At 36.7% G+C, this 25,503-nt stretch overlaps 1 protein-coding gene and 1 long non-coding RNA gene across 16 annotated transcripts; one reads left to right on the forward strand and one right to left on the reverse strand.

The window, feature by feature from the left end:
* The first annotated feature begins 684 nt into the window (after positions 1–684).
* LOC107275002 (hepatocyte nuclear factor 4-gamma) lies at positions 685–25,503 on the forward strand. Of its 10 annotated transcripts, none has more exons than XM_015754691.2 (8): positions 685–1,125; positions 2,470–2,609; positions 19,273–19,474; positions 19,665–19,759; positions 19,865–20,001; positions 20,290–20,560; positions 22,071–22,205; positions 22,277–25,503. In XM_015754691.2, the coding sequence occupies exons 2-8, from the start codon at positions 2,510–2,512 to the stop codon at positions 22,783–22,785; spliced, it is 1,449 nt and encodes a 482-aa protein (XP_015610177.1). In that variant the 5' UTR covers positions 685–1,125; positions 2,470–2,509; the 3' UTR covers positions 22,786–25,503. The 10 variants fall into 10 exon arrangements, with proteins under 10 accessions (XP_015610177.1, XP_015610176.1, XP_024935497.1 ...); XM_015754690.1 differs by having other exon boundaries at positions 22,053–22,205; positions 22,277–25,497; XM_025079729.1 differs by having other exon boundaries at positions 19,865–19,983; positions 22,053–22,205; positions 22,277–25,497.
* Positions 9,679–12,889, reverse strand: LOC107275007. 6 transcript variants are annotated; one of them, XR_003058099.1, is made up of 4 exons: positions 12,729–12,869; positions 12,554–12,649; positions 11,632–11,940; positions 9,679–11,532 (listed from the first exon to the last, which is right to left on the reverse strand). It is a non-coding gene; the product is annotated as an uncharacterized LOC107275007 (long non-coding RNA). The 6 variants fall into 6 exon arrangements; XR_001539587.2 differs by having other exon boundaries at positions 11,632–12,408; XR_001539588.2 differs by having other exon boundaries at positions 11,632–12,408; positions 12,478–12,649.

Raw genomic sequence — 25,503 nt, forward strand, 5'->3', positions numbered from 1 at the left:
TTTCCTACGATGTTCCTGATAACGATGACAAATAATACTGCTTCGTTTCTGATAAGAACCGTACAATAAGCTCCCTCAGCGTGCGCACCTAAAATAGTAGAATTCAAAAAATTAACATATATCATTACCGTTCTAAGCAATTTGTTGTGTAACGTTGCTTCGATGTTAGTATGCTTTTTCTGATAAGCGCTATCAGTGTCGTTGTGTCTAGAAACTAGATGACAATTTTCGTTAATAGTTTTCCTGCGAGCCATGTACTCATTCAGGAGCTGATAAAACAGAAAAGACTCCATATGAAAGAAATCATTAATATAAATTTTAATTAAAAGAAAATCAAACCTAATTGTATTATGTCATTGTATTATGTTTTTTTGTGATAAAAGAATCTGTATGCGCAACCAAAGTAGCTTGTATTCGTATGTTTACTATGCATGATTACGCAACGATCACCTGCGAATAAGATTCTCGTGTAATTAAGCACCGTAAAAGCATTGATACCAGACAGAACCTTTTCTAGAGGTATAATGATTGACAAATGACTCGTTAAAAAGTGGAAGCACTAAAGCCTCTATCGTATGTGTACAATGTGTCCCCACACTGTTGTCATATTCGTAGTCTCCTGGTATCTGACGCGTTCTGCCCGTCGTAAAACGACAAAACTATCATCGCCAGCAGTAGAGCGAACGCTTTCCTCGAGTGAGGACTTTAAGCGCGACTGTCGTATATTTGGTTGATATCCAGGACTGTCAAATATTATTGTTGTGCGGTACTTGAGAGATTTTCAAGTATTGTCATTGACTGAAATCGATGAAAAAGTGCGTCGAGGTACAGATGCATCACGATAATAGCACTGCAGACTAGTTGGTATCAGTTGCTACTAGCACTACCAGGGGTACCAAAGCAGAAAGTACATAAAGACATAAGAGTGCCGGTTATACTGTGTAAACATAAGCGACGTAAACTTTGTGATACATACACTTGCGCCATCTGGACATCAGCTGTGTGAAGGATTAGAAATGATTGTTATAGTCAGTCGACTAGAGGGGACGTTGATCTTTTGAGTTCCGGTTTGTTGGATGACTTCCGGTCGGACCATCCCTTGACTATGACGTTATTTAATACATGGTAAATTTTGATTGTCGAGACTTTATAAATATTTATTAGGGTATTTTTCAAAATTGCGTTTATTTCTTTTTGTGGATACCGATTGCTAAATGATTTTTGATCAATTTAAATGACTATGGCGGAAGATGTAATTGGGAAATGTTTGTCTTATGGAATATGGCTGTTTTATACTTATCATGGAAAGCAGATCCTACGTAGCGCTTATACGGCAAGATACTGGAATTATCACGCACTTTCCACATGCAAAAGTGCAGGAACTTTTCCTCTTATATGCGTAGATATCGTTATGGTTGAATGCCCCTGTCAATCGGGAATTTGATGACTGATGAGACAAGATTGAAGTCAGTTTGTTGCTATTTTTGTAAATTTCAAAGCAAGGAATCACGTGAATTGAATGTTTGGTGTAAAACTTGGAAAGTGTAATATTGATAAAGATTATATAAAGATAAATTAGTTAACGCAGCGATAGTCATTGGCAATGTTGAGGAAAATATTTTTGTCAAAATTTGGAAAACTACTCGAATGAGATTATTTTTACTTTTTATCTATTAAACTGCATAAACTGAATGTTCTGGTAAGCATGCAATATTCAAACGAATGTTATGTCTTTGGGTTGTCAGGGTTCAATGACTTTACGATAATCAATAGTTTGCATTCTCGTTAAACGAAAGATTTGACCCTGACCTCTGTCGTTTGCGAATTTGTGCATTAACTGTATTTTCACGGTTAAGTCGAATATGTTTATATTTAATTTTGTTTATTCGATTCGATTAATATTCAATAAAGATTTGCATATGGTCATATTTGTAAATATAGAAATTCATACTGATTAAAATTTTAAGAATTCTTCAACGTTAGCACAATATAGATCGATCATCCTTACATAATGATGAGTCACTTTTGTGATATCTAATTACCTGAATTTTGAACCCGTTATAACTCAAAATCTTGACGCTTCTCAAATCAATGATCGATCGATTAAGTTTATCTGCACCAACAAATTAGTATAGCATTTGTCACAAAAAGTTAACTGGAGGTTATTTTTAACTAAAGAAAACATGTCCGCTGATTAAATCAGGAGGCAAATTAGTAATATGGCAAGAGTGCCACGTATTAAAATTTTTCATGCGATTGGTCGAATCTGAATGACATTTTAAAATAATTTTGACTCGGATAGCCCAATACAAAAATAAAGATGAATAAATCTTTAAAAAAATATGTAAAAAATCATTTTTGCGCGTATGCAATATTAAGAGTATAGTGTAAAGAGTGTGTAATATGTAGTAGATTTCAACAACGAACAGATACTCGTATGCCTTAATTAATGATTCTTCATATTTTCAGCTATTCCTGATCAAAAGGTCATGACAGTGGCGACCTCAGAATGGACGGTCACGATATTCAGGAACTGGTGTCAGTAAAAGAAAGTCTGACTGCCCTTGGAGGACATAACCGAATGTTAATTCATTCTCCATCTATAGAAGGTAAGTCTAACCTAAAGAAAGTTATATCCCTACAACAAATTAAACGATAATACTCTTTCTCTCTTCCTCTCTCTATATGTGATATATAAAATATATATCGCCCTGAAGAATGAATATAATTTTCCTGAAATCGCACTATCAGTCATATCCTGCCATTGTTAACAAATTAAATTATTCGCGAGCGAACATGCTGCTTTTTTTTTATCATCCCAAACAACCTGTTTTTATTATTCCTTTTATTTGGCACGGTCAATATTAATTTAGTGGAAATATTCGATTGATTCCACTCGGATCTCAGTTGGTTCGATTAATAATAATGCTGGAGTATGTGATGAGAGTCAATTATGAATCAAAAACTCATTGAGGAAAGTGGACTTTACGGGCGAAGAATTTCATAAATAAATAAAAGAATATTTGACTTAAGTTGCAAAATCTTTTTTTTTTCTTTCAATTAATAGTTTCTCGAGTATCAATAGTCGCTCGCTTGAATTCACTATATAATTTTGTTTGGTCGATAGTCCTGTAGACTCGATTGTATAAAGTCGAAACTATGAGAATATTTTAGATATTAATGTAAGTTATGCAACTGATACAAGCACGGAGTTTTCACTTGGATCTGCCGTAAAAATCGACGCGGAACGAATTTCAGGTAGAAGAGACACTGCTGGATAACCCAGGGAAGCCCCGTTCACATACATTCAAAATGGCAGAATGTCATTGCGCAGTTACCATAAGAAGTGACGTTCCGCCGTATAATACATGTCTAATTTGTATACATAATCAATGATTGTTTTACCAATTATTATTATTCGTAGTCGTATTTGAACTGTCCCTTTTTTGTTTGTTCAAAAAATAATCCAAAATTTCTTCATCAGTCGATACGTGTGACGCTCGTAGATACATTGTTTCGTATTCCTGATAGCATTGTCATGTGAATACTCATGCGACAGTCAACTAAAATCAATTATCTAATATCGTGACGAAGCCTTGTAGACAATAGATCCAAAGCAAATCAACGTTTCGAACACGTCAGTTGTTAGTCAATATTTCCAAAACGAGAGTTGGGCACGAATCAACTTGCACCGACCGGAATGACGAGAAGTGTGCTTCTATACAGAAAATAAATTCCGAGCACGAAATTACGAAACTGGACTAATACTGGAGTCACAAGTACATAAACTAGTGGTGTTCATTAGATACAGCTATTTGATTCTTATTGGAATAAATCGTTAAGCTTGATACTCGTAGTGTTTATAGGTTAACGGCTGAGCAGCTTTTCAAAAGTTTTAAAAAATGGTATCCATCGATAATCCAATGTATTTAATTGATATAAAAAGAGTTTCCTTGAGAATGATGCGTATTTCAAAAATTTTCTTTTACAATTTCATCTTTATTACGATTATTATTTCCATTTATAACGAATTCGAGGGGAACACGTTTCCAGTGACCGATTGTCTGCGATCAATCAGTTACGCACCTTTTTGTCCGGCTGTCATTATTATAATATTCACAGTATGCATCCTGTATCTCACGTTACTTTTCATAAGTAAAATAGACCAGACGCCATTGACGAATGGTTACACGCATTCGGACGCGCGTCGCGACGTCCAAATGGTTTTCAAGAGTAAAACGCGTTTTGTTCGTGCAACCGGGTAATTCAGCCACTTTGTAAGTTCGTGACGGCTGCCATTTGCAAGACAAATGTTTGTCAACCAATTAACCGCGCGACGCGAAATAAAAATGCGAAACGCGTATAGACTGGTACCTAACTATATTATAGATACATTACATCACCGATAATAATAGAAAATTGCGTATAGATTTATTTTAATTATGCCTTAGGCATAAAGCAAGACTTACATGATCCTGGAAAGTGTCCAGGGATCCCATATCTCAATTTCCGTGTATAACGAACCAGGAGTATAACACGCTAACGCTTATGCATTTGTTTGTATCAAACAAAGTGACATAACGTAACACATTAAAAGCCATAATTCCAAAGAGCTGCGTCATTTTCTAATAAAACAAAAATATCATTTTCATAACCACGCTTAAAATTATGCGATTGCAGTACACGGAACTTCTAACCTACCAATGAGCAAATGGTAATATATTCCAAGAATCTTAAGAAGGGAAAGTTCGGAAATTCAAACAAACCGCCAAAGAATCCCGTGTAAAAAAATCACTAGACACGCGTGCGCACGTGTAGCCAACGTGAAGAAAGAAAAGAACAAGACAAACGAACGTGATGTTGACGCAGTAGTATATCATAATCTGCGAGGATTAATTTTATCTTGACAACGTGTACTTCCAATGTTGAAGAATCCTCTTGTTCAAGACTCACGTAAAGTACGTCTGAATGATTATAACGAGATATTACGGATTACAATAAGAAAAGACAATCCGACATGTCACAGCCAACTTCGTCGTTCCGCGCTCCGTGTTCCACGCTCCAGTAACACGCGAGGTCTCAATTGCATATTGCCACTTGCAATTTCAATTCGTGCCAAGATGCAGCGAACCGTGAGGGAAAATTTTCTTACTAGGCAGAAGTAGCTGTGGTAACGATAATGTCGTAAAGTTTCATTTACTCGTTTCATATGGATCGACATAACCTCCAATGCGTCTCGTTTAACGTGATTAACGATCTTTAAGATACTGGCACGATCATCGTTGTAATCATTCACTGCACGTGGCCTCCTTAGGCAGAAATCTTAGCGGCCTTTTCCACGTCCTTTGATAAGGATTCATCGTCGAAAGAGACTCCTCACTGTTTACCATGACTCCGGGTTTATTATCTACGTACTCCGTAAACATATGTGAATGCGTAGTGTATATATGCCTGCCATATATATGTATAATGATGCCTGGTGGTTTTTCTTTCATGTAAATGGGAAAGTGCAGCCTAGTGCAGGTACGGTTCACGTGATACGTTTTATTGATAACCTGAAAATATTTTTTTTTTTCGAAAAAAAAAATAAAATTTAATGAATCACTTTTGTTTTTCTGTGTTTGGCGTAATAAAATGTCAGAAAATTTCATGCCGTACACGTTCTATCCGCATGACAAATCGAAGGATGCATCTGCGTAGAGGTTGAATTGCCGCTGTATATAAGTTATAATAAACTTACAAGTAGATGCTCAGAAGAGGTCAGATGATAACCCCTCTCGAGCATCCCGGATTGTCCCGGATTGAAAGACACTTGGCGATGTACGAGGACACGAGAATCGGTTAGATCATTATTGGAGGCTGTTTAGATAGCGATGTTTGAAATTTTGATGGCGGGGGGAGAAGAGAGGGGTTATTTATGAATTTTTATTTTTATTATTACTTTGCTTCGGTTAACGTAAAATTATCTTATTTTGTTTTGGCGTGGTATTGCTCATGGAGGCTGGAATAATTTTTCATCATATAAATTTGAAACAGTGCAACGAACATTGTTACTGGTTGATACAACGATTATTTGTGTATCTTTACTATTTCTATTTTGATCTATCAATTTTATTGTGGATTTTGTGCGACAGTCATTGCTTCTAATATTAATTCGACTGATAGTGCATGACGAATGTGATGCTAAAATAGAAAAGTTAAAAGGGTTATGTAATTGATCAGATATAGAGTGATATGCAAAATGATGAAGTTCTATGTGGTCCTGAACTATAGCGTTTGAACATTGTCTAATATATATACACGACTTTTTAGATATGGATGTAAAAGCTGTATGTACGCGCGGTATACAATGGGCAGTAAAAATTGTTAAATATTTTATTAGACTTTGGACTTTCGTATATATCTTGATGCTTTTATTGATATTGATAGGTATCACCGTTTGATGGAAGATGTGTATTAGCTTTATAAGGATTTCGCTAAAGTGAATTATTGCTTTCTTGTGAAATCTCTTCTATCCACTTTCATCACGTGTGCGATGATGTAATCAATGGGAACTTCCGTTCTGGTTGCTCGCTTCATTTATTATAGACTTTGGCAAAGGATACTCAAAGTCACTCTATATTTATTCCCTCGATTACTGATTTCTGATATTGCAATGTGTCGTTCTAAAGTGATTAAATAATTTCGAAACGGTATTTACGAAAAAGAACTTGTTATTTTGCCATTTCGATTTCCTCTATTCATAGTAAAACTTGAAAACGAACTTTTGCAAAATTAACATTCTTCCTCGTGAAAAAACGCTAGTCAAGCGAAGACTTGTTTTTCGAATTGCCACTCATCTCTTAAAGAGTATTAGTAGATTTTATACATACACAGATGGCAGTAAAGAAAAATCTATGTATCACGTTAAAAACAGAGATTAAATCTGATATGGAGAATCATCATAGATTATTTTTCAAGCTGATCTTAACGTATTAATATATCTAAGCGATTGTGCTGATAAGTTGATAAAAGTATGTGTTAATGATCTGACAAGATCTTACCAATTAAAAAAATTAGTATTACCACGTGTGTAGTTAAAATTATTTCCATCTTCTTTTTCTCGTTCGAATCTTATTAGCAGTGCTTGTACATTAGAAATTCACGATAAAATTGCAAGGATGCGTGTACGATAAGAATGTCCATTCACGTAGTGAACATGATATATGACGGAATTTCAATGCTAATTTTCGAGCTAGTTAAGCCAACAAACATAGTTACTGTACCTTATCGTACTATGCTAACTTAGGAAAATGAGAGGCCAGTAACAATAGGTATTACGGTTGCCATTCAACCTGAAAGACAAGTATACAGAGCCAGCAGAAGGACGAAACGCAAAGCTCATAGACAATGTTGAAAAATTATAAATATAAAATAGCAGTCATAACCGAATGTCCTTGCTGCGTATTCATGTATATCTATATCTATACTCTGAATGCATATATCATTATATATTATCGATTTGTTATAAAAAGCCGGTTTACTGCGACCCACATTAAACTTTTGCAAATTAATTGGCAATAATTAATTATTCGTGAGGTTGCTCGTTATTATTCGTCATTCTAAGCGCAGCTATTTTCTTATTGAATTGGATTCAATATCTTTATACCTATAATTTCGAAGCATCGTTGTTCTGTTTCTTTTCTAAATTAATTCGTCAATTTAATTTCGCTGACATAGAGGTAAGTAACTTAACAACCAGTTCACCTTACCTAACAGAGCACAAATCAATTAGCTGTTTTCATGTCTTTGTTTTGTTTCGATCTACACCTATGTGAAGTCAACGATACACGAATATTCTTTCAAACTTGGTCGACCTTGACATATCGTTGTACGTTTCATTTGTCATGTTGCATCCACTACGTTTTCTCGTACCTAATTCCTGAACTCTGTAGCAAAGATAAATTACGAGAACGATTGGAATTCGTCTTGACGTTAAGGATTTGAGAAGATGTAAGAAACAATAAAACAAGCCATTACAATCACGATACGGATATTAATATATTTTTCACGTTGCCACGCTCAACTTTTCCTAATCGCGACGATGTCACAAAGTCGTAGGAACGGATTAAAAGAATCAAACATACATATGTGTTTTCAGACATACTCAGATACTCGTCCTTTAGAGAGTTCCAGATGAGAAACGAGAGCTTCTCGAATTTTTTTAAATCGTTGGCACACAATTCTTGCTTCATAGAATTCTATTTCTGTCCGGGTGAGGTAGTCAAGCATGTTAACGGAAAGAGATTCAGAATCGATCTTTAATCAAGTCGAGATACGAAAATACACTGGCAACCTGTGGACGACAACATGTACATTTACAGACATGTCATATAACCTAAAAATTAGGAAGGTAAGTCTCACGTATGTTTTCTCCTTCTATAGTCAGCCGTTGGTACAAACTATTTCTATTTTCCTACATTAATGAGTCACTAAACATCTGTTGACTGTTGACATCACGTTGCCATGACACTTGGCGGTTGCAACGGAATCTAGTGAAAAGTCTAGTTTACAGATAGCAGCACTGTTCGACCGTTGGGAAAATCAAAAGTGAACCATGTTTCTTATACGAAAGGCAGATACAAATTGTTCCTGCTATTTGATTACATAAGAAAACCTTGTAGCAAAGAAGTGCATTGTAAAGAGTTTTAAAAAAGTTAATACAATACACAATATATTCGTATAGGTATACTCGCAAGAAACAAACGCTACGTAGACATAATAGAAAGACAGTGGTTTAGGCCAGGATCATTAAGTGTCCTATGGTCTTTCTCATCTTCATTTTAATTCTTATGGAGTTGTCAACTTGCTTATTCTCTAAGGTCTCCTTCTCGTCCTCAAGCTTCTTCTCCACTGGTTGGTCACAGCGACGCGCACTTATCGTGTATATATATATCGTAAAGAAGCTTAGAGACTTACAGAGTAGCGAGGCGATTAGATTATCAGTTTAAACTCCCACTACTTTTCCATCTTTCAAAACTGAAACTCCTGAAGGCGGTTGGTTTAGTGTCGAGCAGTATCGACAGAGTTAACGTGGATCGTTGGTCATCCTGGCCAATCATTCCACGCAAGACTATTTTTGAAAACCTGGCTATTTTATTTACTTCGTTTTCGGTTCTGTCGAAGTTTACGAGATTCACTCCGCTGAATTTATTTAATCGTTTCACGGTAACAGTCGTAATTAGTGCTTGCCAATCTTGGCAACGACTGACAGTTTATGAGTGCGGATCGAATTTTAAAATATTTCCAATCGTACTTGGGTGTTCCTAATGCATATTACTGAAACATCCTCTGATCCTTTTTCGACAATGCGTTTCGACGATCAGTTCTTCACTATATTGGGTGAGTCTTATATTTGTTATCATATTATCTTTTTTTCTCGATCTTATAGATTGAAGGCTTTCTTTTACTGTTTATACTTTCTCTTTATGTTATTACTGGTTTATCACTAGAGCCTTCCTATTGTTATGGAATAGTCTCTGTGTATGTTTGAATAGTTTCATTAATTTGTTAATTAAAGAATTCTTATACAGTAAGGAAACACGTTAGAGTCTTTAAATTTCCTAATGGTCATTTCTTTTAATACTTGCCTTGCACTTTGGCAAAAAAGAAACTTAACGACGTAAATAATCTTTATAGTTAAGATTTAAATAGTTTATTACCTTAGGTTTTTGCAAATATTTTAATGCATTGCATTATTTGCATGCACGTTTTTCATACGTGGTGTATTAAATGCACTATACTTATACCAGTAGATACCTATACCTCTATACTTATCCTGGCTACTAACATAAGTCAAGGTCGAAGAAGTCAATTTCCGTGAACTAATTGCACAGATGTATACTTAACGTGACGCAGCATATTTGTCACGTGCATGGAAACTGCTTAATGTTCACAAGACAACCGGAAGTGCATTAAAATTTTTCTGGAATGACCGAGTAAATCGTATCGGCTATATTATAAGTATGCATTTTCGAATGCGAATTTGAAATTACGTACTTTTTAAGCGTCTAATCTTCTCAATCTGATTCGATACCGTAATAGATAAACGCATAGTAACAGCCAACTGCCTTAAGTAAAGTCGACGCCGATATTTTTCTCGCGGTCCAAGTTATCGGTAGCAGTATATTTATCGGTGACTTAAAGATTACAATTTTCGTGTTGACAGGACATTCCGGAGCTACAATATTTCATCTGTTGTGGAAGACAAGTATAATCAAGTAATTGATTAAGACGTAGGAATATAAATTTTGTAATGAAACTTATCGCAATATCCGCCTTGGACTTGTGACGCATTTTATCTTAAACCACGATTACTTATTCGAAGCACAATGCCAATTAGAAAATTTTAAGAAGAAATTGGATAATTTTTAAAAATTTCGTAATGTCATCCTCATCAAATGTAACTTTAGAAAAGAAAATTACGTATATATTAACACTAGATTATTCACAAAAGCTTTGAAAACTAGAGCATTCCTAATCGGACAAGTTATCTCCAAGTAGTTGTCGGATGACATAAACAAGGTTTTCAAATGCATCTGAACGATAAGGGATCCTCCTATTAAGAAAATGAAGAAGGCCCAGCCATGAAATACGTAACGACGATTACAGACTGCCATCTTACATGTTTGTCCCCGGTAAATGTCCGGAATAATATTGGCGGAGGCAAAAAAAGAGGAGAGAAAAGAAGAGAGAAAAAAAATTAGGTAGACAAGAAACTCGTTGCGAAGTCACGCACGTTTTCTTAGGTTAGTTTGCTTGCAGAGTTGAGGTCAGGAAAGTTCAGCATATGGAAACACGTGTTTATGACTATAATACCGAGTTTCCAAGTATCGAAGCTGTAAAATCTGCCATACCTAGTAATGTTGGATTTGATAAGCTGTGCAGTGATTTAAAAGAATTATTGTGAAATCCTCGTCAGGATGTCAAATGGACGTTGAGTTTGCCACGAGGATCCGCGTCATCCTGATTCGTATAGCCTCCACTCATTAAAGGACGTCTAACGTCCGGTAGGAACACTCTGACCACGCAACTTGGCGTCGCCGTCGCCGTCAATGATATACGAACGCTATGTGAATCATTAGCCTTATGTCTCATTGTCCGTCAGCAGTAGTCAGCAGGAACAACAGAATGGGTGCTGTGCTGTTTATCGCTAAACTGACTCATTATCCGACTGCGCTGCTTTGTTACACATCGAACTTGTGCACATTTGCAAACTTCGATTTTCCTTGTTTCCAACGAAAGCAGAATTAACTTTTGTCTTTTCTCGTAAAATCATCATTCCATCTCTTGCACGTGTCATTTCGTATATGTATTTACTGGCTGCTTTGATCTCGTTCAGTTAACTTCATAGATCATGGACTTTATGGATTGGTAAGCACGTAGAGGCTAGTGGCGGCGGGAGCTTCGAAAAATTCTATTCTCTAGAAGTGTTTACGACTGCTGGTAACAGATAAGAACGAGAAGACTTGCACTTCCGGGATGATGGAGTGTCTGTAACAATTGTAATTTATAAAGTACTTATTAGGCCACCGATGATGATATGTTATTTGTTTCTATAAAATTGGTATCTCGTTAATGGAAGGATATTACCTTCGAGCATAGTGATTTATTTGATTTTTTAATTTATTTTCAACATCTTTCACTTTCTGCTGCGAATTGTATTAGGACACTTTGACTTTGGTCCAGCTACTATTTCTGCTCCAGCTTTTTCTTTATTTAAAGTCGCTCAAAAATTTCGGTCAGATACAAGGATCCGGTATTGCAAAACAGTACAAACATTTCTGACAGCATCTGACTCGCCTTTGAAAAGTCGTAGATCTTATTTGCGTAATGTTAAGTTTGTTTTTAACATACAGCATCTTCCCTGTCGTCACACTCTGTCATCGATCGTTTAAAATTCTTCACAATCATGTAAAAAAGAAAACATTGCATTTATACGTATTACCTAATGAGAATGACAATGCTGACTGGCGTAATTTTTTTTTATTATATAAAATAACAACCCCTAGCGATTAAGAACATTAGCCGCTTATTTGTGTCCTTGTGGTTTAATGATACTTTATCGTTTGATGAATACCATTATTACAGTGAATTAAAAAAGTGTCAATTAGAAAAATTCTTTCAATAATACTTAGCTAGAGTCTGCAGTCATCCTTAATATTCCTAGGTAAGATCATGTCACCCGTAGACATTATAAGCCTGAGATTCAGTGAAACAGTGATATTAGGTAACGAAGTAGCAGATATAATTAAAAAATGTCTCTTCTTCGCAAGATAATGGAATCTGAATGGCCGACCCACTTAACCGTCTCTCTTATCATGTTACGTTTCTCTAGATTAGAATTTATCCCTGATGGCACGGAAAAACCTATTATAGATCAGAAGTATTTATTCAATAGAACACGTTGCGTCATTATTAGTCGCTATAAAGTCATACCTAAATCATGAATATTCTCAATACAGATCAATAATCCACAGACTCAGAAGAGTATATAGTAAATGTTAGACATTACCTAAGAAAAATCACGAACCGGGTCACTGTTCTTCTGAGTGAAATTCAAATGTAGTTTTCATCGTTAACCATGAAATTTCGACGTACAGTATCGCTCCTGTAATTGAAAAAAGAATGTATTACAGGTGACTGAAGTTTTCCTTTAACAGTGTGATAGACTTATAATGGTGGCGTACGTTATTATATGGTAGACGTACGAGTATATATTATAATGATACATGTCTGTCTATATGTATGTACGTGCTCAAAGCGTATCCTCTGAAACTTTAGATTGCCAGGTCCCCACTATCAGCAAGCGAGTTTCATTCTGTGGCAAAACGTGTGTGCGTTTACAGCTGTTTCTCAGTTGTCACCGGGCCGTCGTGGGGTCTGGTGAAGGTCGTTAATATGAGATTTCTTTTCGCCGTGAGAAAGCCGGATTCTACAAATCGAGTTGCGTGATTGTTATTAAGGCTGAAAAGTAATTGAGGAGATATAGATAGCAGGGCGTTCGAACAAGACGAAAGCATACAAACAAGTAAACGAAGTCATACGTACACTGGGACATCGAAGAAGCATAGAAAATCGTGGAAGGAGTCGAGTGTATCGAAGCCATGAATAACCCGCGTCCCCGAATAAAAGTTATTTCCGTGGCTTTTGCATAATATAGAGTTTCTAAAATCGCCATTGACCTCGCATCGTCGCTACACGAGTCACGCGACTCTTGCCGAAACAAACAACGGGAAGATTGTCGGAGGGTGACAGGGTTGGAATTACTTAGGCAGTTCGTATTTAATTACGTACGTATATAGGTTACAAGAGGTTTTTCATTGGGTTAACGTAGAATCAAGTGTATCTCAATGTTAACGGTGTCAACATAATTATCATCATCACCACTATTTATCATCGTGTTTTATCAAGACTGTCGCAAGTAGTTCTACGCATTTCTCTCAAGCCGATAGCTTTCTTTGTCGTGACTTCATAACCTCTTTCGGAGATATATCCAGAGAAAAGGATGGGTCTGGCAGGTACGTTTTTGTTTCTTTTTGTCGTTTCTTTTTTTGTCATAGGATCTAATTCGATATGATGCCAATATATTAAAGCGCAATGTTGACGTTGGTGAACGCGGCCAACGACGAATGACGGAAATGCCCGAGCGTCGTCGTAAATACGCGCAGATATGTCGGATGGCGCGCATGCGCAGTAAAGGCCCGTTTTAAACACCAAGTTCTGCTTATTAGTCAACATCTACAACCGATTGCCGCCATTAACCGGCGTCTCGACATATTTAGTCATTATTCGTCATCGTCGCCGATCAGAGACAATCGCACACGAGTAATCATTAAGTAAATCCTGACAGTTTTGTTGGACTGTTTTCTATTTTCTATCCTTTACAATCGTTTTCCTACTCTCTAGTCTCCGCTCTCTTGAACTCCTCCTTTTTTCTCTTTCTTTTTTTTTTCCCCAGTGTCATTAATATCTCCTAACTTTTCCCTGTGTACGCGGACCTCGTCTTGGACGGAAAACAACATAACGGCTACACTTATACTCGTGGTGTTGCGACGCGACGTTCTTCCTCTGTATTTTATATGACCGATGAACACGCTATTTATCGTCGGATTAATGTCACTCTGGGTTCGTTAAATATACTCATTAAGTGCGTATAGTCGAAGGCGGCAAATATGGCGGAATGGTGCACGAATTGCTCGAGGTACATTCTTATTCATTATAATTCCCTACATAAAATTAAATCAGTACGGGAATTACTTTAATTTTTATAATTTGAGTATTTGCTTCAGACGCGTATGTATATTCGAAGATGTTTTTTCTCCTTGTTTTTAGCCACGTACCGTAGGGTTTCTAGGAACGGTCTGTAATTACGCGCTCTACGTATTCGAAACTATTTGATTATGTTAATACTCCGCTAACACATAATGCAAATAGAATGGCTGCCATAGCGTTTACGTTTGCGCGTACAGAGCGTCAATGTCATTCATGAAAATTTATGCGTCTACGAGAACAGGTATAAATAACGCACAACCTACAAATTGACACTTGACTCGTGTGGAATAGTTGAAGAAGTCTCATCAAGTATGTAAATCTCTTTCATTGCTCAGTATCTCGTAGTTCATTTCTCGTATTTAATTATACCTTACAGAATCGTCTTTTTTTTTGTTCGAAATCTGAGTTAAACACGGGAAAGCGTGACTGCGGAAAAATGGTATTGAAACTTCCATTTTCTGCTGTCTGTAATGAGTTTAGAAGTAGAGGGATCTATCGAGGACAAATCGGAAGCTAATTAGTTGAGGACGTCTTAAGGTAACCATTGCGCCATTATTGGCATATAGGTAAAGGCAGTCTTTACTGGAAATGGCAGGTTGGTCGTTAATTATGAAAATGTGCTAATATATGCGAGCAGTGAAGCTGCAAAGGGAGAGAGAGAGAGAGAGAGAGAGAGAGGGAAGGTGAAAAAAAAATGAATGTCTTTTTATTCTTTTCTTTTATAGAGCAACACTGTAAGTTCTACGCTGCAATGTGCGATCGGCAAATGCATGCAGGATATAAGCTATAGAGTCCTCGACCTTTCACCTTCTTATTATCTGAAAGACACGAAGTCCCACTGAGAAAAAAAATACTGGATCGGCCAAATTATCGTCTCGCGGGTGGCGAAGCAAATATTTAATTAAGAGAATTAAGTCTTTGATTACCTTTTGTAGACCGTTGAAGCGAATATCTGTCGATGGAACCAACATTACTTTTTTCAAAATCATACCCGACGACCAATAACACCGATCCTGTCGGTTTTTTATGTTTGTGTAGAAAGAAAAAAAAAACCAACAGCTATACCTACGTGAAGTGTCTGTACTACCGGTTGACACAGATTTCTGCGAAATCTTGTATTCCACTTTAACTTTACGCCTTACTTAACGTATTGACTTCAATTTTGAGCTATGCTTTTTTGTTTTTTGGTTTTTTTTTATTATTCTTGACACTATACGGAAACTTGTTTCGGGGACGGTGCCTGCGTATGAAGCCGAAAAATGACAGGTGGCTGTCCTTGAATTATCCGGATAGTAACAATAATGGTAATAAGGATATCTTCTTCATGGTCGACGTAAAATCTCGCCCAGGTCCTTGACGAACAAAAAGAGATAGACGTACTTGCTATATGTATAGTAGGGACGAGGCTATACTTGGCCCTCTGGCTAAAATCACTTATGTACGTCTATAAACACTGAGCTTCGTGAGCATTCGAAGTTGTGTAACAACCACTGAAGTCAAGTCACTGGTTTTGTAATAGTCGGCATGCCGACGTCGCTTGTGAAAATAAAGAAAAATAATAGTGAAGTCTCTCAGTGGGCCTTGACTCTGACTAACACACTGTGCCTCAAGTCATGGTGAATTTGCATGCACTTATAAATTGTTCGATAATAAAATATCCTCGTGTACCACTACGTTCTGTATATTATATGACAAGTGATAAACTAACGAACTAGATAATCTATATTCACTCGTTCACGCCGAAGGAAAATAACAGCAAACGAATGGACACAAATAACCCTATTTTTATTCTGATATTGTTGATCGCTCAGTTTCCAGACAACACATAACCTCCAAAAGTCGTTCATGACTCGTCTAACGGGCACAGATGTTGTATCCGAGCATCTTAAAGATAACTTCTAAATATATTTTTTATCCGGCTTCCGTCGGTCGCTCATAACCTTAAAATGCTTATTGGCTACTTTCGTACGAACTTACTCGACCACGTCGTTAAGACCACTTAATGGTTTGTCATCAAATTAAGACGTGCTACGAAAAGCACAGCGCGGCCTCCGTTTCGTTTTTACACAGAAGAAAACAATCGATCGATGTCCTGTATAACTGTTTACTGGAACTCGTGTTTCAAAGATTTGCGAGAATTCGAACAATTTTGCTGACGCTCGATGACACGCAAAACCGCGGGTGACGCAATGACGGGTTATGTAGTCCCGTCTAACCATTATTTTTTCTATTATAATCTTTCTAGGAATATACGGAAATGTACATATTCATATATATACATATAATGATTCCCAGACTTATGTCGTCTCGATTTACGATGGATCACGTAGTTCAGGGTAAGTTCAGAAGTTCTCTGCCGGTATACTTATCGTCGCACTCCTATTTATCTGCACGTAATTGAGACGCAATCAATGCTCACAGTACTGGTGCATTTTCGAACGTACTTTTGTTTTTGCCTGTCTCTAACACTTCGTGTCAACGCGCGCTTGACTTACGTCGTTTTGACCAACGTAGTTTATCGGGGAACCAATTAACGACGTAACTTCGAGGTATGATTGCAGATATATTTTATTGAAACTACTTTCAGACATTATTATGCGATCGACGGTCGATACCGACTACGTTTATACGACAGCGTTAAACCGGTTTAGTTAGCACTGATCTAAAGAATATGACAAATCACCGATATTTCTACTTCTAAGGAATATTTGGGATTGATCAATTCTTTCAGACTAGTACTAAATTAATCGGTTTAAAACCGCCGTGTGAATGTAATCAATGATTTTAATGCGAATATCTACGTTAGCGGCGCTTGGCTTTGGCGGGAAATTTAAATTCACCTTTTACAAAATGCCGGGAAATTCAGCTAAATCTACTACTATCTGTTCATTGCCCTCGCTCATGTCTCATGCGCGGAATAATAATATTCTGACGTATTCGGTGGACATTACGCTTATACAGCTAACGTGGATCGAAACGTCGAAGAACTTGCGTCATATCTATTTATATATATATATATATATTATTAGGTATATGAATATAAAGATATATACAAATAGATGCACGGTAGATTAAAATGTAGGTTCGCGCGCGATGAAAGAATAAAGAACGTAAAGTCTCGTGGACTTTATAGACTTTGACATCAATTGCGGTAGGTCTTGTCTGGGTTGCTTGGAAATTCTCACAATACCGTAATAAAGTGATATACTGTGAGAAGTAACGTTTAATGTCGTGTAATGTTATTGTTGAGATACAAAGTCCAAATAAGCGATACGTCACGGCTGGAGTTGCTTCTTAAGCATTTACACATATACATATATATATATATATATATATATATATATATATATATATATATATTAATACGAACGATAGTACACCTACTATCTTCGTACGATCCTCTGGTTTTTCTTTTTTTTTTTTAATCAAGGCTAATCCTTCGGACACAGATTAAACGCGAAGAAATTCTCAATCCACCATTGATTATAGACTGTCGACTATTTGTTAATAAGTTACGAACGATAGTACACCTACTATCTTCGTACGATCCTCTGGTTTTTCTTTTTTTTTTTTAATCAAGGCTAATCCTTCGGACACAGATTAAACGCGAAGAAATTCTCAATCCACCATTGATTATAGACTGTCGACTATTTGTTAATAAGTTAATGAAATTTCATGGACTCTTTGGATTTATTGCTCATACACTTGTGAATACTGTGAAGCACTGTTTTCAAAGTGCCATACGTGTGTTAAAAGTGTTACTCGGGACTGTTGATAATAATGATAATGCGTCAACAGGAAATGAAAATGCATCTTGAGTAAAGCTGAATACTTTTTTTTTGTTACCATTATAAATTTCGTGTCAGTACTGATAACCCTTTGGGATATCTCGAAATAGGTTGGTGTGTCATGGTTCTCATATTTGTGAATGTTTTGGAATCTCCAAAAAATGCGTACGACATTAACACACTCAATATTCGTCTTTTTTTCCAAAATTTAATATTTTTTAAAAATAATTATCCTGTTTGTCCCGACCTGAAAAAAGGGGTAATTATAAAACATTTGTACTTTCTTGCTGCAGTTTGTCTGGACGAGGTAACTTTTTCTTTAAGTTCTTCGCTAAGGCAAACCAATAATTTCCTGATTCTGAAATCATAGTAGTGTCAATATGTCTGACCTACCTCATTACCCGCAATGTAATGTCAAAAAGCACGCATGATTATTCAAAATAATTTGTTTTCATACTTTTTTTTATGTATAGTGGATTTATACATCACGTGCATGCCAAATATTAATTTCCAAGGAAATTATTATGTGTATATATATACATACATATATGCGCAGTGGTATATTAATAAATCAGCTAAATGCAACTGGTTGCGTAACTTGAAATCTGACTAGTCTTGGAAAAAGTCTATGCGAGAACACGCTATCTTCACCTAACTGGTGGAATAGATGATAGGATGAACGTGCATGTGAGTTGGTACATATCTATACATGTTTGTGTGTGTGTATATATATATAGTCTCTTTTTCAAGATAACGTTATCGGGACCCTATGACTTGTACCTTGGCAACAAGAAATGATTAAAAAAAAGACTTATCCCGAGAAATGACCCAGGGCCTATATCACAAATATATATCGATATTTATATCTTCATATATAAGTCACTCGGCGATAAAGTCTTCGAGCCTGGGAAGATCCACTTGAGCTCCTATGGTCGTTTCATAGCGATAGGTATCTAGGATCATTTAGATGATTGTCTGCTAGCCAAGATTATATGTAAAAATAAGCTGTTTATCACATGTGTATGTGTGATCTTCATACAGATCTTCATAGATCAAATCTTTCTTATAGTAAAATGATTTATTGCCATCGAGTGAGAGGGTATCTCGTTTTTCTATAATGTAGGTAAGTCATTGAATTAATATAAATAAAATTTTCTCTTGATCATTACAGATGCTGATCTTAGTATGGGCGGAGGCGGTGCCGGCGGTTCTGTTCTTGGTTTACCGGCTACCGGTGTCGCTGGAGTGTTGTCGCAGCACTGTGCAATTTGCGGTGATCGTGCCACTGGGAAACACTATGGCGCAGCTTCCTGCGACGGCTGCAAAGGCTTCTTTCGACGATCGGTTAGGAAGAATCATCTTTATACCTGCAGGTGGGAATTAGTAATTGTTTAATGCTGTCGTAACGACAAGAATACTTTTTGAGAGATTGCAGTCGATCTCCGTGTAGATTGTGGGTGGGGAATTTAGTAAAAAAAAATACAGATCCGACTGTTTGGTTTTTAATCATGAATCTTGTGTCAGTTAATGGGGATTGATTGAATTAACATTTCTTGTTGTCAGGTTTAGCAGAAATTGCGTAGTCGACAAGGATAAACGCAATCAGTGCAGATACTGCAGACTACGAAAATGCTTCAAGGCTGGTATGAAGAAGGAAGGTGGGTTTATTTTTTAAATTATTTAATAATCGATCAAGCACTATCAGCCAATCGAGTGCAATGTATAAATCGATGCTTACGTTATTCGATCATGTCCTTTTGCAGCTGTGCAGAACGAGAGGGACCGGATAAGCTGCAGAAGACCAAGTTACGAGGAGCAAGGGAACAATGGAGGTGGACTTTCAGTGGTTTCGTTGCTTCAGGCAGAAATGCTCAGTAGAAAGGTCGGCGCGGCCTTAGAGGTCAGTTTAATAATTCATTAACGTGAATATTAATCCGTTAAAATCATTAGGCACTGTGCGTATGGGCTGGTAAACGTAAGCACACGTAATTCATGAAATAAACTGAGTTTAAGTTTTTTCCATAGAATCTCTTCTCAAGACTTTGTAATTCAATCGAAGGGTAACCACGGGACGTAGTATTAATAACGATTTCGTGACGTAAAATTTTTGGAGAATGAAGATTCATGTTCTTGAAAAGAAAAAAATTAGAATCTAATGAAGTACTGATATCTTATACGATTTTAACAGTTGCGCAGTCCGGGTAACGAGGTCGACCTTAGCACCAAGCAAATCGCTAGCATCAACGACGTGTGCGACAGTATGAAGCAGCAGTTACTCATCTTGGTCGAGTGGGCCAAATATATTCCGGCGTTTGGTGAACTCACCCTGGACGATCAGGTAGCTCTTTTGAGGGCGCACGCTGGCGAGCACCTTCTTCTTGGCGTGGCGAGACGCAGTATGCACCTTAAGGACGTTCTTCTGCTTGGAAACAATTGTATCATCACAAAAACCTGTCCTGGTACGTAGATTGTGCTGACCTCCTGGAGCACCGAGTTCGTTGCTGTACAGATGGCAGGAGAAATGTACTCCAAAGTGCTAGTATTAATTAATGTTATTGAACTAGAATGAAGGAGGCCATTATTGCTCGCTAGTGTACTGGCTTGTGAATTCGTAATGACGGGTTCAATTTTAAACATTAGTACAGTAAAAGTGTCCGGCATATATTGGAGCATTGTGTGTTTAATTATCAATTGTAAACTCCATTAAAAATATACATTGCATCTCTGTCGCGGTTATCTTGGTTAGGGATTGCTTCGAAATTGGTTATCGATCAGTTTTCAAACAATTGACATTGCTTGGTTAACGTGCATATCTTTGGGAATTGGCTGCTGCGTCCACGGGTACTGATGGGGGATTTCTTTATTTTTTTTAATACTTTTAATGGGTCAAAGGTTAAGAATGCATGACTGCACGATAGAGACGTGTATAGTTTTGTGCTGTTCTCCCTATGACTGGTGAAATGATTGGTATTAGGAACAGCGCCCACTGTCTTTGATATACATACACAGATATACGATTATTACACAAGTCGAGTATTTTGTAATTTCTGAAAAATTGTATAGATTTAGTTTTTCCTTTCTTTGGGGGGGGATTATATCACTCGTCTGGAAGACATTTATCTTTTTACCGTGAAGCCCGTGCAATGAACTCATTTGTTATTTCGTTCGGGTTGAGGGTATAAATTTTAATTTGAATTAACATACAATTAATTCAGTTCTTCATAAAATTGATAGTCATAGGTCTAACTTGAAAAAAAATATTAATGAAAATGACGCGTGTGTACCAGTAATAAATGCATTTCGAGGAATCTTATTAGAAATTTATATGCGTATGTGCGTAATACATTATGTAAACAATCCGGACAGTCTATAATATACATATATACACGCATATGTACATACATATAGGAATTCATATACTTATCCACTCAAAAGGTATTGTTTAGTATCGAGAGGAAAAAAACAATCGTAAGATACTATCGAATTGCATAATATTGTTGTGATGCGTTACAAAAGGTCATTTAAAAATTGTATAAATTGGTCTGATCGCCAAGTTGTATCCTATTGTTCAGAGAGAATTTTTATCGGTGATGACGCAACGTCACTAGAGTCATTAATCATACGGGATGTTATTGTGCTTTCAATTGGCCGTCGAAGATTTACAAAATGTTTACTGCCACATTATTCGTAATCTTTTAGAGTAAAGAAATATGAATAGTAAAAGCATCTTATAATATATATTTTTTCTTTAATCTCGAAACTAAACCACTGGATTATTCCTGCACGATATATTGGGGAGTAGCTAGTTGACTGAGTCCGGACTATGTGTTTTCTATGTGGCTGATGCAAAACCTGCATGATCTGAAATCCGGTCGAGGATAAATTTGAGATTTCCAGGCTGCCGGACTCAGTCATAAAATTTTAAGTGAACGGTATAACCGTGGTTATCAGTGATATCATTACCCACAGAAGGACGCAGTCAAGACCTGGACATCAGTAGCGTCGGTGTCAGGGTAATGGACGAGCTGGTGAAACCCCTGAACGAGATCCAGATTGACGACACGGAATTCGCCTGTCTCAAAGCCATCGTGTTCTTTGATCCGAGTATGTATTCTTATGCAACTGTATGCAATCATATGTGTAGAGATTATTGATATTTAATATTTGAACAATAGATGCGAAAGGACTGAGCGAACCGGGGAGGATCAAGCAGCTGCGTTACCAAATCCAGATAAATCTTGAAGATTACATAAGCGACAGGCAGTACGACAGTCGCGGACGCTTTGGCGAAATTCTTCTAACGTTACCAGCCCTGCAGTCCATCTCTTGGCAGATGATTGAGCAGATTCAATTTGCAAGACTCTTCGGCGTCGCCCATATTGACAACTTGCTCCAGGAGATGCTCCTGGGTGGTGCTACTGCAGAAGTTAACGGATCCACGTCGCCTGTACCGGCTCCCAATGCGCCCGGTAGTTACGTCAGTAGTAACGGAAGTCCCAGCAGTCCTCTGACACCGGCTAATGCTGGTACCTTAAGTCCCCAGGATCATATGCTAGCTGCTGGTAGTCCGGTGATGATCATGAGAGATCTCACACCTATAAACACCCAAGAAGACACCACGACGGTCGCGGGTTTTAGATTATTTAAGCAGGAGCCCAGCTTGGAACCTGAACCGACCTTCTGACTAGACGGGGAATTTCGGATTTCCTCAGGTGAATTGAGTTGCTGAATTGGTTGATCGGCCGAAAGTCTCGATTTTTTGGGAATTTTTCTGAAATTCTATGGGATCTTGACACGGGAACACGGGGAACACGAAAAAGAAAGATCCTCGGGGTACGTTTAGTGTCGGATATTTACGAAGATCTTCGTATTTCATGGAACTCTGTAATTGCCAATTCGTATCTGTCCGTACGTCCAATAACGTAGATTTCATTTCACTTGACTATGCGGCCAGTACATTTTTTGGCTCCTGAATTTTCCGGGACAAGCATCACTAGTATTAGGGCTAGCCTTGAGAATAAAAAACTGAGGACTTTGCAACAGGGTTACGAGAATCTATTGGATTCGTTTGAGAGACGTGGTGTGTAAAAAAGACGTGGAGCAGGTCGCACTCACGACGATGGTGCTCAAAACAAGAAATATTGCTCAATTTAACGTTTGCGCGCTTAATAAGTACGCGACTTGAGTCGCGAATATCAAATCAAAATGTATGAGTTGATTTAAGTCAACCATTTTTAACGTTATCGTCGAATATTTCAGTCATTCGTCTTTGTTCCAATAAGCAATAACAACTATCGTAATACCAATCAAGTTAGTTTAATACCAATCAAGGGAGGACTGTCCGACAGATATTATATTTCCGCGACGATATTACGTTAGTACAAGTCTGATCTGCTTAACGATCTTCGCTCAAAATCGCCCTTAGAAGCAAACATAAGTAATTGATATGAAAGCGGATATTTCTAAACAATGCAACTATAATGACAATAGTTAGTCGAAAGCGATTGGTTTAATAGATATAATAAGTAGAAAAAAAAAGGAAACAAAATGTTATTGTGCCTCAGTCGTAAATCAAAGGAGGTATATATTAAAAAAAAAAAGAAGAAATAACATCATCGTGTTCTCAACGTCACAAAATTTTTTACTTGATGCAATGCGAATCCACGATCGTTTGTAATATTGAAAATACAAAAAGTTATATTTTTTAAAAAATAAAAATCACTTATTGATTACTCAACGATTGTGCCTGTGACTTTGAGTCGACGATATGCAGATTTTAGTGTTAACGTATTTCACACGTACATGCATACGTGGTGTATACATGGATAGGAGAAAACACGCACCAAGATGCGCGCATGTGCAAATATTAAATTTGTATATTTTCTTAGAAGTTATCATAGCATTCCAAAAATCGTGCGATATTTAATCGTATCCTTTTTATATTGTGAATAGTCTCGATTTGCCAGCAAAAGACGTAAGCTCCAGCGGGTATAGCACGTTTTTTGAAAATGTACGCCATTGCAATGCAATTTACTTTAGTGACACCGTGACAAGTGGTGTGTCGTTTACGTACTTTGGGTTTCATATTTTGCAATACACGTATCTTTTTCATACGGATGTCAATGCAGGAAGATTACGCATATTGTTATACAGTATGAAACGGATAGTACGTGCGACTTGTATACTAATATTAATAATAGTAGCAATAAGTCTTAACGAAAGCTGTCCTTACAATTAACGTAAAAATCGTAGGGCCGGATAACAAGCAATAGTAGAGTAAAGAAAAAGAAAAAAGTTAATCGAAACAAGCATATTTCACGATTAGCAGAAGGATATACTGGGACGATATACTGGGATGAAATTGAATTGCGGATAAGATTAATGCTCTTTGAAAAATTTATTTAATCGAGGTCATTGATCTTCTTATTTTACTGAACCATTTGTAAGGTTTAATATTGCGAATACTGTATCGTGAATCATGTTAGAACGTTATCTCTTAATGAGAACTTTATATAAAGAATATGAATTAATTGCAAAGGTTACTTGAAAAATATTATCAATCAAACTCATGTGTCACGTAATCGATTTCATATAATTCACGTTATAACTTTTAATCAAAAACTTTATCCTTGTAAAGTGCCAATGCTGGACGCGCATCCCTTACGGAAAAAAATGCATTTAATTTAGCCTACTTCTTCTTCTCTATGAATTTACATCCTTCCTCATATTATTTAGTAAAGTTACCGGCTCTCAAGTGCCACTGAGGAAAGATGGTTATTGTTGTTGTTGTTGTTTTTGTTGTTATTATTGTAGATAAATCATATGGAGAAATATAAGGATGATGAAATGCGCGCCAGAAATATAATTTTTTGAAATACAGGAGTGAATTATAATTTTTTGTTTTCAGGTTTGTATAATTCAAAATTACAAGCTGTATAGTGCGTACAGTATATACAGAATGTAGAGTTATGGCTCACATGTTATCACAGTATAAGGCTCATTCGATGATAGCGAACAAATTTTGTATTTTTCTATAAAAATTATTTATAATTTAGTGACGCTCCTGTATGTGTATATGTATACGTAAAGGTGTCATGAGGCAGGGAAAGTCATTGATAATATAATAGAGAATACGTATCTATCAATTTGATAAATCAGCTATGCCATTTTTGCGTATCAATAGGTTATCCTTAACGTTATTCAATCATGGGTTGTGAACTGTAGACGTTATCGTTGTCTGTTATTTGATTTGTTTTTCTTTTTTTTTTAAATACTGTTGATAGTTCTCTTATACGTATTGGTTTCGTTATGGATACGCAAATGCGACGTTTATTATTGGTTATTTAATAATTATAACAGCCGTTTGTAATTTTAAATAAAGGGATATGTGATTTAATATTTA

The sequence above is a fragment of the Cephus cinctus genome, unplaced genomic scaffold (genome assembly GCF_000341935.2).
Source record: "Cephus cinctus unplaced genomic scaffold, Ccin1 Ccin1_scaffold0123, whole genome shotgun sequence".
NCBI lineage: Eukaryota > Metazoa > Arthropoda > Insecta > Hymenoptera > Cephidae > Cephus > Cephus cinctus.

Bases quoted from the DNA above. Each gene is read 5' to 3' on its own strand.
- LOC107275002 (XM_015754690.1), top strand. From the start codon at position 2,510: ATGGACGGTCACGATATTCAGGAACTGGTGTCAGTAAAAGAAAGTCTG. The intron at 19,475-19,664 runs GTGGGAATTAGT...TCTTGTTGTCAG, and splicing joins AATCATCTTTATACCTGCAG to GTTTAGCAGAAATTGCGTAG. The intron at 20,002-20,289 runs GTCAGTTTAATA...CGATTTTAACAG, and splicing joins AGGTCGGCGCGGCCTTAGAG to TTGCGCAGTCCGGGTAACGA.